At 40.5% G+C, this 18,922-nt stretch overlaps 1 protein-coding gene across 1 annotated transcript in view; it reads right to left on the reverse strand.

Moving 5' to 3' along the window:
• Positions 1–812: 812 nt before the first annotated feature.
• ostf1 (osteoclast stimulating factor 1) overlaps positions 813–18,922 on the reverse strand; it is a 74,751-nt gene continuing 56,641 nt past the window's right edge. The window contains exons 9-10 of the mRNA XM_078396993.1: positions 18,082–18,180; positions 813–2,834 (exon numbers count right to left, since the gene is read on the reverse strand). Coding sequence (XP_078253119.1) covers positions 2,776–2,834; positions 18,082–18,180 — 158 coding nt within the window. The 3' untranslated portion in view covers positions 813–2,775. The remainder of the gene's footprint in view (positions 2,835–18,081; positions 18,181–18,922) is intronic.

An 18,922-nucleotide genomic window follows, 5' to 3' on the forward strand; every position in this document is an offset into this window, starting at 1 on the left:
AGAAATAAAAACAGGAAACTATAGACCAGTTAACTTGACATCAAAAGTGGGGAAATTGCTGGAATTCATTAAGGAAATTACAACAAGCCACTTGGAAATAACAGGGAGAGGATGGGAGAAAGATTGAGTGGGTCTAATTGAGCCAAATTATCATGAAATTAATAAAGCATGTAGGATTTTTTTTCTGAAATATTTCCGTAACCAGCAAGATAGACAAACTGGACCAATTGATATGGTGTATTTGGACTTTCTGCAGGCTTTTGGCAAGGGGAGGAGGGATGTTGGTGTGCAGGAATTGCTCCAGTACATCAAGCATGCATGCCGACCAGACTTTGGACTTTGAATAATGGCGCCAAAACATGGCAGCACCAGCATGTGTAATATGTTTTAAAAAAAATCACTGTGCAGTTGAATATGTGACAAATAAAGCACCATTGTACCATTGAAGTGTCATACAAAAAATAAATTGACCAAAATTAGGATGCACAGTATTGAACTATAATATATGGAGGTTTTGTTGTCAAACATGTTGAAAATTGGGATCCACAGATTTTTACATATTAAGGGAATTCATGGAAAGGGGCAAAGTGCACTGAGGTAAAAGATTAGTCATGATCTCACGTAATGGCAGAGCAGGAAACATGCCTAATCCTGCTTACATATCTTAAGTTCTTTACAAAGCTGAAATAATTTCTAAATGTCATTGATGGATGTAGTGATCTAAAGGAAAGAAACATTTCATGTTCAGCTGTACTTTGTGTTATAAATAAAACTCCAATGTTATTTTCTTCAAAATTTATTCCAAATACGGAGCAAAAGAATGAGGAACTGACATCACAATTCTTAAATTATGTTGCAAAATATTCAAAATTGCACTTTAAAGTTTTTACGCAACAGATCATTGACCAGAAATTCAATATCGGCAAAGATCATTTAGGGCTCAAAATCTTAGATTTATAGAAAGGGTATGTTGACATCTAATATTTAATGTTACAATGCACAATTTTCACTGGATCCAAGTGTAATAATTAGAAATACACTGAATCACATGTCAATAAGCCATCTTTGTAAATTGAACTTTTGTCAGAGATCAGATTTGTAATTCTTTAAGTTTCTACATTTATGATTCCAACTCACATAACAGATGAAACTAATTAAAAGAGGTAAAAAGTAACAAATGCGCAGTGATGACCAAATTATAAGATACACACAGATCTGAGTGATACTAATAGGCAGGACACTTCAGTGTAAGGCAGATGTATAGTTCTATTTATCGAGATATCGGAGATATTTCCATTATTCCAGTTCTTAAATTTATTTTATTGAACGAGGCCAAGTATATAATCTGTCAGAGTATTGGTCTAATCATGTGGTGTCATTGTTCACGTTCCAATTCTAGCAAGTGCCTGCATACTCAACAGATTGGAAATTGGGCAAAACCATCTAATTATATTTTATCTACCACTGGGGCTTCTCCTTGTTCCAAAGCAAGGCACGAGGAGAATAAACATATAGCCTTAGTACAATTTTTCAATAATGTAAATTGAACATGATCATGAGGTAAAAGTAAAGTATTCCAACCATAGGCAAATGTAATGGCTCATTTTATATTTCAACTAATTTTTACAAGTCCAAATGTGGGTATTCAAAAATATTTACACATTTATATCTTTTTAATAATGACTATGGAAAAAATAGCAATATAATGTTAAAGCTGACTTGTGAAAACCAAAAAAAAAGCCACATAAAGTTAATTTTTTTAACTTATTCCCAATGAGATTTTTTCAGAATTAAAATACTTGGTGGAAGTACAAAGAGCATGAAATATGCTATAATACTCTTCACTAAATCATTTGAGCAGCCAGTCCACCACTTTCAGAAAGCACAGTAGCATAAAAACATTTTGTTTGCATCAGCTTTATATGGCTATCAGTAGTAAATTAAGAAGCCCCACAAATATTTATTTCATACATTAAGAACATACTTGTAGTTGCAAGGCAATTCTTTTCAGGATATATAGAATACTGCTGTAACATTTCCAAACAGAGCAGAATTATGGCAGCTGTTGGAAGTGGGTTGCGTATGAAAATTTAATTCCAATGTTATCCCATGATACTTTAAAGTATCCATTAAACTGCTTTTGTTGTTTTACAAAGAATAGTCATATCCAATTTTTTTGCAGCTAGGGTTAGAGCATTACGGGTTATGTAGGTGAAAATAACTGTTATGGTTTGTGCCTTGTGCTGATTAGACAGAGAACAATTTTATAGCATAATGCATTAAATATGTACATAAACCTGCATTGAAACTTGCAAAGAAAAAAGTACAGTAACTGGGTTTTAAACAAATTTATTTGATTGTCAGGTTGCATATATTATTTTTAAAAGCATTCACCAATAAAATGAATTCAGTATGTCAATTTTGTTTTAAAAGTTTGCTTTAAATCCATATGTTACATGTTTAAAATGAATTCAATTGCTCTCAATCCAATTCTTCCAATAAAAAAAAAACTTGCAATACAAACTCATTTCTCTTTGGTTGGGGGTGTAGGGATAGGGGAAGTTAGTGAGCATTGAGAAAAATCACAATGGTTGTCTAAATGGAAATCTGATGAGCAACACAAACGTGTGATCATTCCATGATAATCATGTAGTTCTATCCTGAAATTCATGAACTTTGGTCCTCCATAGTCATCATAAAACTGCAAGCAAAACATACTCAACATACAAACCAATGGAATATTGATACGTTTGATGCTCCAACTTTGGATGTGTTTTAATCAGAGTCCTCATCGTCAAGATATTCCTCTGCATTACTCGCAGCCCTTATGATACCTGAAAGGAGAAGTGCTTTAAGTTACAAGTTTGTAGGTAGTCAAAATGTTCCAATATAGGGAACAAATATCATCTTGTCTTTAAGTAACTAAAAAAGGGATTAAGTTTAAAGGAGCTGTGCGAACCAACTTTAAAAAAAATATATAGAGGGTGGCGAGTACCTGCAACACACTGCAGGGGTTGGTGGTTGTTTAGTATAGTTTATTATTGACACGTGTTCCGAGGTACAGTGAAACGTTTTTGTTGCGTGCTATCCAGTCAGCAGAAAGACAATACATGATTACGTTCGAGCCATTTACAGTGAAGAGATAAATGATAAGGGAATAACGTTTAGTGTAAGGTAAAGCCAGCAAAGTCTGATCAAGGACAGTCCGAGGGTCACCAAAGAGGTAGAGGGTAGTTCAGCACTGCTGTGGTAGGATGATTCAGTTGCCTGATAACAGCTGGAAAGAAACTGTCCTTGAATCTGGTGATGTGCGTGTTCACACTGCTATACCTTTTGCCTGATGGGAGAGGGGAGAAGAGGGAATGGCCAGAGTGTGACTTGTCCTTGATTATGCTGTTGGCCTTGCCGAAGTATAAATGGAGTCAATAGAAAGGAGGTTGGTCTGTGTGATGGTCTTGGCTGCGTCCACAATTCGCTGTAATTTCTTGCGGTCTTGGATGGAGCTGTTCCCAAACCAAGCAATGATGCATCCTGATAAAATGCTTTCTATGGTGCATTTGTAGAAGTTAGTGAGAGTTGTAGGGGACATGCCAAAATTCCTAAACCTTCCTAAGGAAGTAGAGGCGTTGGTGTGCTTTCTTCAATATAGGTGGTCCAGGAAAAGTTGTTGGTGGTATTGACTCCTAGGAATCTCTACTTTAGCACCGTCAATGCAAACTGGGGTATGTGTACTGCTTCACTTCCTGAAGTCAATAAACAATAGGTGCAGGAGTAGGCCATTCGGCCCTTTAATCCAGCACCACCATTATCGATCACTATCTCCTTTGTCTTGCTGACATTGAGAGAAAGGTTGTTGTCTTGACACCATGTTCTCGATCTCCTTCCTCTACTCTGTCTCATCTTATTTGATATCTGGCCCACAATGGTGGTGTCGTCTGCAAATTTGAAAATTGTATTAGATTTGTACATGGGTCTACAGTTGTGGGTGTACAAGGAGTAAAGAAGGGGCTGTTGAACGTATATTGCGGAGTCCCTGTGTTGAGGATTATCGTAGAGGATGATCTGTCCCCTATCCTCACTGATTGGGGTCTATTGGTCAGGAAGTCGCGTTTAGGAGAATTTTGAATAGGCACGGATATGCTGGGATTGGAGGGATATAGACTATACGCAGGTAGAAAAGAGATGGTTTTGGCATCATGTTTGGCACAGATATTGTGGGCCAAAGGGCCTGTTCTTGTGCTGTACTGTTCTATGTTCTAAATAACTTCACATCCCTTTTCTCTTTGGCAGAACCCACAACACATAATCACTGCTCTCCCAAACTTAACTTAACCAAAGCCCCGAGGTGCATTATGGAGTGACCCGACAAACCAAAACCCTTAGTTTAGCTAGCTCTCCAAACTATTAAAGGATAGTTTTCTGATTAGTAGGTTTCTTATTATCTCTCTCTGTCAGATACTTTTAACACATTAAATTTTTTTTAAATTCAGACAATTGAAATATACTTTACCAATGAAATTTAACTGAAATCAGTTTGAAATATATGGCTAAACTTGTGAGGTTTCCATGTTGACTATTCTTTGCTCCTTATAAACTATGAATGTTAACTGCAACACTTTTTTCAAACATTTGAAATACATTTTACAAGTGAAGTTTATCCAAAATCAGTTTGCAATTTATGGCTAGTTATGAGGTTAACATGTTGACAAGTCTTTGCTCCTTATAAACTGTGATAGTTAATTGCAACTCTAAATAGTTCTCAACTTTGAAGGCTCCAGATAAAATCTACCACCTTGTAAACTGTGGGATGACAAATAACTGGAGATGCAAATGATAGGAGCCAAAGTGCTTATTAACTCTCATACCCATTAAATTAAATAACTAATTTGCAGATATTTACACAATCACACATGTTTATGTAGAATGTAGGTCGGCACCACATTCAAATTCTTTTATGTGCAGATGGATTTAATAAAATGCTGCATTCTTCTTTGATAGAAGCCTTTAAAAAAAAATCTTGTGTGAAATTGACAATGGCAAAACCAAGTTAAACGTTGGCCAAAATTGCTCAGAACTGTTGGTCATTGTGACATTTTCCTCTGCCATTATTGCCAGTCTTTTCAAAGTGCTGTCCTTGCAAATCAGCGCATCGCTAATCTTTATTACTGTAGCTCTCAGCTCTTTGAATGTGTGTTGCTGGTAATTTTATGCTAACCTTTCTTCAATCTACTCATTGGAGTCTTTCCAATCAGATTTCCAGCCATGCCAGAATATCAAAGTACTCTTTCAAAGTTATTGTGTTGAAGGTAGATTATTCCATCTATACTCGTCTGCAGCTATTGAGAGGGTTGAGAGAACCACTTTCCTTAAACACTTCCTTCAGCTGGGTGGGGACTACACTTGACACAGTTCTTCCTGTATATTTTCGTTTAGTTTAAAGATACAGTAGAGAACAGTCCCTTTGGCACATCAAGTCCATGCTGATCACCCATTCACACAAGTTCTATGTTATCCCCACTTTCGCATCCACTCCCTGCACACTCGGGGCAATTCACAGTGGCCTATTAACCTGCATGTTTTGGGGATATGGGAGGAAACCAAAGCACGCAGTAGAAACCCATAAGATCGTGCAGGTCTCTGGCGTTGTGAGGCAGCAACTCTATCAGCTGCACCTCTGTGCCACCACCATCTATTCGGTATTCACCAGCATCCAGACATAACGCCAGTTTCCACAAGCATGCCAACAATATCCAAGACTATTTTACCATTATCTCTCTCAATTCCTTCTCTCTCTTCAAAGTGTCAAACTGCTCAAATGGCATCAAATATTTACTCCAGTCAAAACACTGAGAAAACCAGAGGCAATATCCTAGGTCCCAGTTACATACTTCAATCCTCTCGTTAAAAAGTCAAAGCCTAAATCTGAATCTGACTGTTTGTGTTTGGTACTACAACTGACCTCTAAATAAATGTTGTGCCATTTATCTGCATAATTTTCAAGATAACAATCCTCACGTTAGTAACATGACGGAACTCCACTTCTACATTGCCTCATATGGTGTTGGAACTTTATTACTTTAGACTATTCCAGTGGCCAGCCTCCCATGGTCTATTTTGTGTGAACTTGACAATGGGCGACACAGTGGCGCAGCAGTGGAGTTGCTGCCTTACAGCGCCTGAGACGTGGGTTCGATGCTGATTACGGGTGCTGTCTGTACGGAGTTTGTACATTCTCTCTGTGACACATGGGTTTTCTCCGGGTGCTCTGGTTTCCTCCCGGATTCCAAAGATGTACAGGTTTATAGGTTAACTGCCTTTAGTGTGCAGGTACTGGATTCAAAAGTGGGATAACATAGAACTAGTGTGAATGGATGATCGATGATCAGCATGGACTCAGTGGGCTGAAGGGCCTGATTCGGCGCTGTATCTTTCAAGCAATCAATCAATCGATGCCTTGATCTTTAAAATTCTCTCTTGATTTCAGACACTTCCCTCGATATATTCCTCCAATTTATAGATCACCAATATCTTTCAACTCTATAACCATTATATCCGTACCAACTCTAATATGGACTTTCTGATCAGCTTTAAATGTAATTATTCTGCAATGGTATTTGTGTCAAAATCTTAAGCTCTGCAATTTCCTCTCCAAGCCTGACTGACCCTTTACCCCTTTTAAGCTTTTAGTCATCTACCCTACTTCTTCACGTTGCTCACTGTGAAAGTGCACTCGCTGATGCTTCTGTGAAGCAGATGAGATTAGTTGGATTTGGCATCATGTTCAGCATAGACATTATGGGCCAGAGGGCCTGTTCCTGTGCTATACTGTTCCATGTACAATATATTGAGAATCGATAATAATGGGACCAAAATCTTAGGCATTTTGGACATCAATTCCTGTTATCTAAAACAAATAAAATCCAAAAGCATTGTTTTAGGAGATTAAAGCTTCTTCAGTCGTGGCTCATGCGTGAACTTAATTAGACTTCAGAAATATCGAAAAACCTTTACTTTTGTTCACGATGGGCCAACAATTTAGTTTCAGTTTAAACAAAAATTGTTAAATAAATAAAATTAAAAGAATGAGAATAAGCTTTAACTAAAATGTCAAGACAGACAAAGCAGAGCTGTATATCTGTTGCAGGCTGGAGGAAACATATGGTGAACATCATAGAACTTTTCTCCACACACTTCTGGGTGCAGTAATACTACATGAGAAATACATCTATCAATTTTTCATCAGAAATTACATTTATTTTTGAATTTCTTTTCATTCATAAAATGACCTGAAATTATATTAAAAGTAGTAATAAAAAGAATTTAAGCAAAATACAGGTTTTACTAATCATTTTCCTCTGAAACCATGCTATTTAGTGGGTCAACTCTCAACCTGCAGTTTTACTCTTTCACAGTGTCTCCTGATCTCAAATATATTACATATGTCCTGGCTTCTTTGCCTATGGAGATCAAGTTCATAGGTACTCTTCCTAGCCTCTGATTTCTTGCAGCTTGCCTGAGGAAGGTCAGCCCAACTCCATGTTGCTGGTGACTACAGAATATATGTAATGGGATTAGCCTGCATTGCAATCTTCCCCAAGTGCTGCATTCAGAGACTGCATTCATGTCAATATGGGAGCCTTAGTTGACAGACCTGGTCAGTCTCCATTCCACTTCCCATCCAATTCCAACTGCCTTCACTCTTGCGTAGAGAACATGCTGTTCAGCAACATGCCCAGGTTACACTCACTCATAGAAGGAACACACCCCTTTTTACTGCAGATCCATTCTGCAGTGACATTGTCCTGTAGCTGGAAGAGTACTGCTTGTGGGTGCCTCTTTAAGAGCAGGCTGCAGGGATCACATTTACTGGGCTTCATGCTGACAATCGCAAGAACTTGTAACAAGTCAAAAGGAAACTCGGCGCTGAAACCAACAAAATCTATTTCAATGCAACGTTAAATAGAGAAACCCAATAATGGTGGTCTTTTCATGAAAATAAATAGCTTTGAGAAACTAATCTTTCTTTTTCCGTGCATCTATCGTCCATTTTCTAAACAGACAAAGCATTTCTAGAATTGCTGCTTATTATTTCATGTGCCACAAAACATGGAAGAATGATGCAAGCCAGTTTAGAATGGGTAAGTAATCTACTTCTGCAGTGAGCAACGTCACAGTAACAGAGCACAAAACGTTACATTTCTAGTCACGAGCCATTCCATCATTATATTTCTGCTAAATTACTCTAAAATGTTAAATAATACCAATGCGATTTGATTTCATCCAGAACAGGTTTTGCCAATTAAACCTTCGGGAAACAATGGTTCAATGGATGGGGTTGGACTCCAAGGAACATGACAGGACGGGCACTCACATTTCTCAACTTGTTTTAGGAGGAAAGGAAAAACATGGAGGAAAAGGAGACAGTGATACCGTACTGAATCTCCACATGTTTGGCACTATGAATGTGAGGTACAACAATAACTGAGCTGGGAGAGATAGGTGGACAACGAGGTGTACAGAATTCGTCCACAACAGGATGCTCGAGATAAAATTAAAATTTCTATACTTCTGTTAAGAAATATAATTTCAATACCAGGAGCTGTATAGGATTATTTGATGCTGAGGCAGTAATCTATTTGAAGGTAGTAATTGATGTGAATGATGTTAATTTCCTTATCCTGAGGAAGAATCTCAAATTGGTAGAATCTCAAAGAAAAATACATTTCACAGAAATCCTTCAGATGTGCGCACTTGGGGAAATGTGAACCATTTAACATCCTTAGTATCTCTAGGGCAGCACATTTACCAAGTTAGAAAACGGTCTATAGTCCAGAAAATATTTGGAGGTTGAGTAACAAGTCACCACACCCTGTAGTAGTGTGGACAAAGGCACAGCAGTGAATGCAGTCATACAGCCAACGGTAACAGGTACAGGATGGGAAAAGGTAAAGCCAAGAAGCAGAGTAAAACTAGATGCTATCCAGAGAGAACAAAAAGCAGTACAAGAGGAGCAAACCAATAATGTACCCGAGGGATATGTACGAGGACAGTGGTATCAATTTACAGGGTGGCAATGAGGAACAAGAGAAGTGCTCAAGTGGGTGAAAGTTAGAATAGGGGTCATGTAATGACAAAAACCATTTCATGCTCTGAATTTGTTTTTAGGTCATAGGTTAGACACACTGAACCATACCTTGATCCCCCTGATGGCACAGTGACACACATCATGAAGCAAAGTTTTGGGAAGGAAGGGGGTTGAAATGTATGACCCTTGTTGGAATTCATAGTGCAACTGTGGACTGAAGGTTTCACTTCTTGGTATATTTATAAGATTAGCAGTAGCAGCAGCAATCAGCAGCAGTAGCAGCAGCAATCAGCAACAGTAGCAGCAGCAGCAAGCAGCAGCAAGCAGTGTTGCTTGGGAAGTAGTGTGTGGGGATTGTGTGGGGATAGTAAGGAGTAAGACCTGTGTGATCTCCCGGACAAGTTTCGATCGCCTAGCTTGGGGTCGGAGAGGAATTTCCCGGATTTTTTCCCAAATTGGCCTGGGTTTTTTATCCGGTTTTTCGCCTCTCCCAGGAGATCACTCAGTTCTTTTGGGTGGGCGGTTGGAGCGGTTGGAGTAGCGGCCGGGCGGTAGGTTTAGTAACCGAGCGCGGGGCTTTGTTTGGAGAGTATGAGTGCCAGGGCAGTTTTTTGTTCTGGGTGTCGGATGTGGGGAATCTGGGAGTCTGATAGTCTTCCAGACATCCACATCTGCGCCAGGTGCGACGAGATGGGGCTCCTAAGGGACCGTATTAGGAACCTGGAGCGGCAGATTGATGACCTCCGTCTGGTCAGGGAGAGTGAGGAGGTTATAGATAGGAGTTACAGAGAGGTGGTCACTCCTAGACCACGGGAGGTAGACAAGTGGGTCACTGTTAGGGGGGGCAAGGAGCAGAGGCAGGGACTAGGGAGTACCCCGGTGGCTGTACCCCTTGGAAATAAGTACTCCTGTTTAAGTACTGTTGGGGGGGACAGCCTACCTGGGGGCAGCGACGGTGCCCGGGCCTCTGGCAAGGAGTCCGGCCCTGTTTCTCAGAAGGGTAGGGAAAGGAAGAGGAGAGCGATAGTAATAGGGGACTCTTTAGTGAGGGGGTCAGATAGGCGTTTCTGTGGACGCAGTCGGGAGACCCGGATGGTGGTTTGCCTCCCTGGTGCCGGTGTCCGGGATGTGTCTGAGCGTGTCCAGGATATCCTGAAAGGGGAGGGAGAGGAGCCAGAGGTCGTGGTACATATAGGTACCAACAATATAGGTAGGATAAGGGAAGAGGTCCTGAAAGGAGAATTTAGGGGGCTAGGAAGAGAGTTAAAAAAAAGGACTTCCAAAGCAATAATCTCAGGCTTACTGCCTGTGCCACGCGATAGTGAGAACAGGAATGGAGTGAGGTGGAGGATAAATAAGTGGCTGAGGAACTGGTGCAGGGAGCAGGGTTTCAAGTTTCTGGATCATTGGGACCTCTTCTGGGGGAAGTATGACCTGTACAAAAAGGACGGGTTGCATCTGAACCTGAGGGGAACCAATATGCTGGCGGGGAGATTTGCTAAAATAATTGCGGAGACTTTAAACTAGTACGGTTGGGGGGAGGGACTCAAACACAGATAGCTAACAGGCAGTGTGTGAGGCAGGAGGCAGAAAAGGGAAACACTCAGACCCAATATGTAGGAGAGAAAGAAGGGAAAAGAAATAAACTGAGAATAAGAAATGATGGGTCCCTTAAATGTGTATATTTTAATGCTAGGAGCATTGTAAGAAAGGTGGATGAGCTTAGAGCCTGGATTGACAACTGGAAGTATGATGTTGTGGCGATCAGTGAAACATGGTTGCAGGAGGGTTGCGATTGGCAATTAAATATTCCAGGATTTCATTGTTTCAGATGTGATAGAATCGGAGGAGCAAGAGGTGGGGGTGTTGCATTGCTTGTCAGGGAGGATATCACAGCAGTGCTTTGGCAGGACAGACTAGAAGGCTCGATTAGGGAGGCTGTTTGGGTGGAACTCAGAAATGAGAAAGGTTTAGCAACACTTATAGGGGTGTATTATAGACCGCCAAATAGGGAACGAGAATTGGAAGAGCAAATATGTAAGGAGATAGCAGATATTAGTAGTAAGCACAGAGTGGTGATTGTGGGTGATTTCAATTTTCCGTATATAGACTGGGAATCGCATTCTGTTAAAGGGCTGGATGGTTTGGAGTTTGTAAAATGTGTGCAGGATAGTTTTTTGCAGCAATACGTAGAGGTGCCTACCAGAGAAGGGGCAGTGTTGGACCTCCTGTTGGGAAATGAGACGGGTCAGGTGACGGCGGTATGTGTTGAGGAGCACTTTGGGTCTAGTGATCACAATGCCATTAGTTTTAATATCATTATGGAGAAGGTCAAATCTGGACCAAGGGTTGAGATTTTGGATTGGAGAAAGGCTAATTTTGAGGAGATGAGAAAGGATTTAAAAGGAGTGAAATGGAAATTTTTGTTTTATGAAAAGGATATAATAGAGAAATGGAAGATATTTAAAGGTGAAATTTTGAGAGTACAGAGTCTTTATGTCCCTGTTGGGTGGAAAGGAAAGAATAATAATTTGAAAGAGCCGTGGTTTTCCAGGGAAATTGGACACTTGGTTCGGAAAAAGAGGGAGATATACAATAAATACAAGCGGCAGGGAGTAAATGAGGTTCTTGAGGAATATAAAGAATGTAAAAGGAATCTTAAGAAGGAAATTAGAAAAGCGAAAAAAAGATATGAGGCTGCTTTGGCAAGTAATGTAAAAGTAAACCCCAAGGGGTTCTACAGATATGTCAATAGCAAAAGGATAGTGAGGGATAAAATTGGTCCATTAGAGAGTCAGAGTGGTCAGCTATGTGCTGAGCCGAAAGAAATGGGGGAGATATTAAACAATTTCTTTTCTTCGGTATTTACCGAGAAGGATATTGAATTATGTGAGGTAAGCGAAACAAGTAGAGTAGTGATGGAAATTAGGAGGATTAAAGAAGAGGAGGTACGGACACTTTTGAAAAATATAAAAGTGGATAAGTCTCCAGGTCCTGATAGGATATTCCCTAGGACATTGAGGGAAGTTAGTGCAGAAATAGCAGGGGCTATGACGGAAATATTTCAAACGTCATTAGAAACGGGGATGGTGCCGGAAGATTGGCGCATTGCGCATGTTGTGCCCTTGTTTAAAAAAGGTTCTAAAAGTAAACCTAGCAATTATAGACCTATTAGTTTGACGTCTGTGGTGGGAAAATTAATGGAAAAGATACTTAGGGACAATATATATAATTATTTGGATAATCAAGGCCTGATTAGAAACAGTCAACATGGATTTGTGCCTGGAAGGTCATGTTTGACTAATCTTCTTGAATTTTTTGAAGAGGTTACCAGGGAAATTGATAAGGGCAAGGCAGTGGATGTTGTCTATATGGACTTCAGTAAGGCATTTGACAAGGTTCCACATGGAAGGTTGATTAAGAAGGTTAAATCGTTGGGTATTAATAGTGAGGTTGCAAGATGGATTCAACAATGGCTGAATGGGAGATACCAGAGGGTAACGGTTGACAATTGTATGTCAGGTTGGAGGCCAGTGTCTAGTGGAGTACCCCAGGGATCTGTGTTGGGTCCACTGTTGTTTGTCATTTACATTAATGATCTGGATGATGGTGTGGCAAATTGGATTAGTAAATATGCAGATGATACTAAGATAGGTGGAGTAGTTGATAGTGAGGTAGATTTTCAAAGTCTACAGAGAGACTTGGGCCTTTTGGAAGGGTGGGCTGAAAGATGGCAGATGGAGTTTAATGCTGATAAGTGTGAGGTGCTGCATTTTGGTAGGACAAATCAAAATAGGACGTACAGGGTAAATGGTAGGGAATTGAGGAATGCAGTGGAACAGAGGGATCTGGGAATAACTGTGCATTGTTCCCTGAAGGTGGAATCTCATGTGGATAGGGTGGTGAAGAAGGCGTTTGGTATGCTTGCCTTTATAAATCAGAGCATCGAGTATAGAAGTTGGGATGTAATGTTAAAATTGTACAGGGCATTGGTGAGGCCGAATCTGGAGTATGGTGTGCAGTTCTGGTCGCCAAATTATAGGAAGGATGTCGACAAAATGGAGAGGGTACAGAGGAGATTTACTAGAATGTTGCCTGGGTTTCAGCACTTAGGCTACAGAGAGAGGTTGAACAGGTTGGGTCTTTATTCTTTGGAGCGTAGAAGGTTGAGGGGGGACTTGATAGAGGTTTTTAAAATTTTGAGAGGGATGGACAGAGTTGACGTGGGTAGGCTTTTCCCTTTGAGAGTGGGGAAGATTCCAACAAGGGGACATAGCTTCAGAATTGAGGGACAAAGGTTTAGGGGTAACATGAGGGGGAACTTCTTTACTCAGAGGGTGGTGGCTGTATGGAATGGGCTTCCGGTGAAAGTGGTGGAGGCTGGCTCGATTTTATTATTTAAGAATAAATTGGATAGGTATATGGATAGGAGGGGTTTAGAGGGTTATGGTCTGAGTGCAGGTAGATGAGACTAGTGTCAGGGAGAATGGTCGGCGTGGACTGGTAGGGCCGGACAGGCCTGTTTCCATGCTGTAGTTGTTATATGTTATATGTTATATTTGAGTACAGGAGAAGGGAGAACTTCACATGAACTGAAACGGAAACTGCAAATTAAAGAATCAAAATAGATCAGCAGGATTTAAACAGAATTGAATAGGGATAAATCCACCTTTGTGAATAAAAAGGACAGGTGTAATTATTGCAATCAGAATCACAGCAAAAGGCTGACTCACAAAGCAAGAAAGTCCTATCAAAGGGAAAAGTGAGGGAGATTATAGACAATAGACAATAGGTGCAGGAGTAGGCCATTTGGCCCTTTGAGCCAGCACCGCCATTCAATGTGATCATGGGTGATCATTCACAATCAGTATCCCGTTCCTACCCTCTCCCCAAACCCCCTGACTCCACTGTCTTTAAGAGCTTTATCTAGCTCTCTCTTGAAAGCATCCAGAGAATTGGCCTCCACCGCCTTCTGAAGCAGAGAATTCCACAGATTTACAACTCTCTGACTGAAAAAGCTTTTCCTCATCTCCGTTCTAAATGGCCTACCCCTTATTCTTAAACTGTGGCCCCTGGTTCTGGACTCCCCCAACATTGGGAACATGTTTCCTGCCTCTAACATGTCCAATCCCTTAATAATCTTTTTCTGTTTCAATAAGATTCCCTCTCATCCTTCTAAATTCCAGTGTATACAAGCCTAATCGCTCCAGTCTTTCAACATACGACAGTCCCGCCATTCCAAGAATGAATCTAGTGAACCTACGCAGCACGCCCCCAATAGCAAGAATGTCCTTCCTCAAATTTGGAGACCAAAACTGCACACAGTACTCCAGGTGCGGTCTCACCAAGGCCCTGTACAACTGCGGAAGGACCTATTTGCTCCTATACTCAACTCCTCATGACATAAAGGCCAACATGCCATTAGCTTTCTTCACTGCCTGCTGTACCTGCATGCTAACTTTAAGTGACTGATGAACAAGGACACCCAGATCTCTTTGTACTTCCCCATTTCCTAACTTGACACCATTCAGATAATAATCTGCCTTCCTGTTCTTACCACCAAAGTGGATAACCTCACATTTATCCACATTAAACTGCATCTGCCATGCATCTGCCCACTCACACAACCTGTCCAAGTCACCCTGCATCCTCATAGCATCCTCCTCACAGTTCACACTGCCACCCAGCTTTGTGTCATCCTCAAATTTGCTAATGTTACTTTTAATCCCTTCATCTAAGTCATTAATGTATATGGTAAATAGCTACGGTCCCAGCACCTTGCGGTACCCCACTAGTCACTGACTGCCATTCTGAAAGGGTTTTGTTAATCCCTACTCTTTGTTTCCTGCCTGCCAACCAATTTTCTATCCATGTCAGCACCCTACCCCCACCCAATACCATGTGCTCTAATCTTGCCCACTATTCTCCTATGTGGGACCTTATGAAAGGCTTTCTGAAAGTCGAGATACACTACATCCACTGGCACTCCCTTGTCCATTTTCCTAGTTACATCCTCAAAAATTCTAGAAGATTAGTCAAGCATGATTTCCCCTTCGTAAATCCATGCTGACTCGGAACGATCCTGTTACTGCTATCCAAATGTTCTGCAATTTCTTCTTTTATAGTTGACTCCAACATCTTCCCCACCACTGATGTCAGGCTAACTGGTCTATAATATCCCATTTTCTCTCTCCCTCCTTTCTTAAAATGTGGGATAACATTAGCTACCCTCCAATCCACAGGAACTGATCCTGAATCTATAGAACATTGGAAAATGAACACCAATGCGTCCACGATTTCTAGAGCCACTCCCTTAAGTACCCTGGGATGCAGACCATCAAGCCCTGGGGATTTATCAGCCTTCAGTCCCATCAGTCTACCCAACACCACTTCCTGCCTAATGTGAATTTCCTTCAGTTCCTCCGTCACCCTAGGACCTCTGTCCACTAGTACATCTGGGAGTAGTGAGAGACTTAAGAAAGTAACAATTTTGTAGAAAGGAACTGCCAATGCTGTTGTATATACCAAAGATAGACACGAAATGCTGGAGTAACTCAGTGGGTCAGGCAACATTGCTGGAGGAAAAGGATGGGTGATGTTTCGGGTCGAGACCCTTCTTCAAAACAAGTGATGCAAAAGGTATTAAAGAGAAATGCAGAGAAGAAAAATAAATTAAAGTTACAAAATCAGATGACAAGAATGAGCGATAACATGCAACTATACAAATAAAAATAGAAAATTGGAATGTAAAGCAGGATAAATAGACGTGGAAGGAAATGAAAAAGTCATTATAATGGATACATGATTTGAGTTTGCATAAGACTTTAGAACAGAATCATTGCATTACACTTCCAAACCAAAATGAAATGGAGATGAGAATGTTCATGAAGCATTCTACAGCACAGAAGAGCAAGCGTCTCTGTGGATTTTCAAAAGCACGCTGACAAGCTCTAGAAATAAAGCAATACTCATAAAACATAGATCACAGAAGTAGCTCTTCCACCCACAATTTCAAACATGATGCCAAGACAACTCTTATCTGCCTGCACATAATCCACATGCCTCCATTCCCTGCATATCCGTATGTCTATCCAGAAGTATCTTAAATACTACTGTTCCTTTGGGTCAACCAACACCCCTGGCAGCACGTTCCAGGCACACACCATTCTCTAGGGGGAAAAAAAATTAGGGAGGAAAACAATCCAAGTGTGTCCAACCTATCCCTGTAGCGAATATCCCCAATCCAGGCATCATTCTGGTAAGCACCCTCTGCATCCTTTCCAAAGCCTCCACATCCTTCCTGTAACCAGAACTACACTTGATACTCGAAAAGCATCCCAACCAAAGTCCTTGAAAGCTACATCATGACTTCCTGACTCTTATACTCAATGCCCTTCATCAATACTATAAAAGCAAGCATACTCAATACTCAAGCATAAAACAATCCAAGTGTGTCCAACCTATCCCTGAAACGAATAGCCCCAATCCAGGCATCATTCTGGTATGCCAATCCAGGCATCATGTTTTGCCACTTTAAGGGAGACATCAACTAGGGCCCTAATATCTTTCTGTACATCAATGCTGACCTTCTGCACCATCTTAGCCTTGCATCACATAATAGAAAATAGGTGCAGGAGGAGGCCATTCAGCCCTTCGAGCCAGCACCGGGGTATATGCCATTATATTCTGATAACACCATCATACACTGGGGAAAAGGCTGGATTTGGATATATGCAGAACATGCAGTAAACACTCACTCAAAAAATTGGGGCAGTTAAATATGCCATCCCCTAAACTTTCTAAATAAAGTAATCAAGAACTTTGAATAAGACTGAATGTAACCCAACTTACCGAAACATTCGTAAGCTATCAAAAAAAAGTAAATCTTAAAAACATAATAATGAAAACATTAAAGTTAAATCATTAAAAGAACTTGAGCATTTGTTTAAACTCAACGAATCATAAGAACAATTAATCAATATATCCCTTGCAGCTGAAGTTGGCCATTTATGTGCCTGGACTGCGGGTGGAATGTCCAGCTTAAATGCAACACAGTTTTATTTCTTCACTGGCCTTTCCAAGGAATTAAATGGTGAACTTCAGTTAACTAAACTGAAACTCAGCAGAGAGTAGCCCACAAGAATTTGCTTGGCATAGCGTGGGTCTTTCTGATAGTATACCTTAGCAAAAAACGTCCTGATATTTTCATTCATAAAAAAATCGTGGTTGTGGTAATCTAATTCAGGCAACCACAAACCATTCTGGGAAAACGACTCAACTCAGTCTCATGACCAAATTTGGATACTAGAGCAAGCTTCTGATGAGCAGACCTATGGTTTTCAAAGAGAAAGACTCTGACTGGCCAAGGTCCTCAAGAGAACAGTGGAAAACTGTCAAGCAACTTTAGAAGATCTTCATAAAGTTTATTTCTGAAGAAGATTCATGACGCCCCAAAAAAGGTAAAATCGGATGTGGCTGAAAGTATTATCAAACTCAAATAACATGTTAAAACAAAATCTTACAAAAGTTACTATGCTTTTATTTTTTTCATTTACAGCCATGCTAATTAATCTTAGAAAACCACCTTGTCCATAAAATAAGTTTTTATTCAAAGCCAGTGGGAATTATGACAAGAATCAGAAGCTGCTGAAGAACCAAGGAATCAATGAAGTTGGGTACAAGTTGTCGAGGTGTTGTCAAGATTGAAGCACTCCTTTCGTGCATAAGATACACAAGCTTTGTGAGGTCTCTTGTCAGAAAGCCTCCTTTCACCTTTCATTAAAAAAAAAATTTGCTTTATACTTGGACTCTTTAGACAACACTAAAATTCTTGGAAATATTTGACTGTTACAGTTGCCTCTTGAATGAAGTTCAACCTTTATTGCGTCAAGGAAAAAGTTTGGACAGAGTATATAGGTTTCACAAATTTGCATTTTACATACAGAGTCTTCAATCACAGCATTATGTATTGAATGAGTTACATTGACTTATCTTACCTTGTCCAGATTTCTTCTTAAGAAGAGAAGAACATTGTGGATTGATAGCCATATCAAGCGGCACTTTTTTCTCATTGTTTTTCAGATCTATTCTGGCACCTGTGGACAAAATATACTATATCATTCACAGTGGCACAGCTGAGAGAGCTGTTACCGCTCAATGCCAGAGAACCAGGTTCATTCCTCATCTTGGGTGCTGTCTGTGGAGTTTGCAGGTTTTCCTGTGACCACATGGGTTTCCTCCAGGTGCTCTGGTTTCTCCACACATTCCAAAGATGTGCCAGTTTGCAGCTTAATTGGACTCAGTAAATTGCCTCGAGTGTGTAGGGAGTGGATCCAAAAGTGGGATAATGGGTGATCAATGGTCAGCATGGTGGGCCAAAGGGCCCGTTTCCATGCTGTATCTATTAATTAATCATGTTGTCAGTCAGGCCAACACAGAACAGTGCAGCACAGGAACAGGCCCTTTTGCCTACAACATTTATGCCGAATATGATGAGGTTAAACTAATCTCCTCTGCCTGCACGTGATCAATATCCCTGATTATTCATGTGCCTATCTAAAAACCTCTCATCTACCACAATCATATCTGGTTCCACCACCATCTCTGGTAGGGCGGTCCAGGCACCCAACATGTTCTCGTGCAAAAATTAACGCCCCACACATCACCTGTAAACATTCTCCCTCTGATATCAAAGCTATGTCCTCTAGTCTTTGACATTTCCACAGGGGATAAAGTTTCTGACTATCTACCCTATCTATACCTCTCACGATTTTATAAGCTTCTTTCAAGTCACCCCTCAGCCTCCGAACAACCAGAGAGAACAATCCAAGCTTACCC

This window comes from Rhinoraja longicauda, chromosome 3, assembly GCF_053455715.1.
Source record: "Rhinoraja longicauda isolate Sanriku21f chromosome 3, sRhiLon1.1, whole genome shotgun sequence".
NCBI lineage: Eukaryota > Metazoa > Chordata > Chondrichthyes > Rajiformes > Arhynchobatidae > Rhinoraja > Rhinoraja longicauda.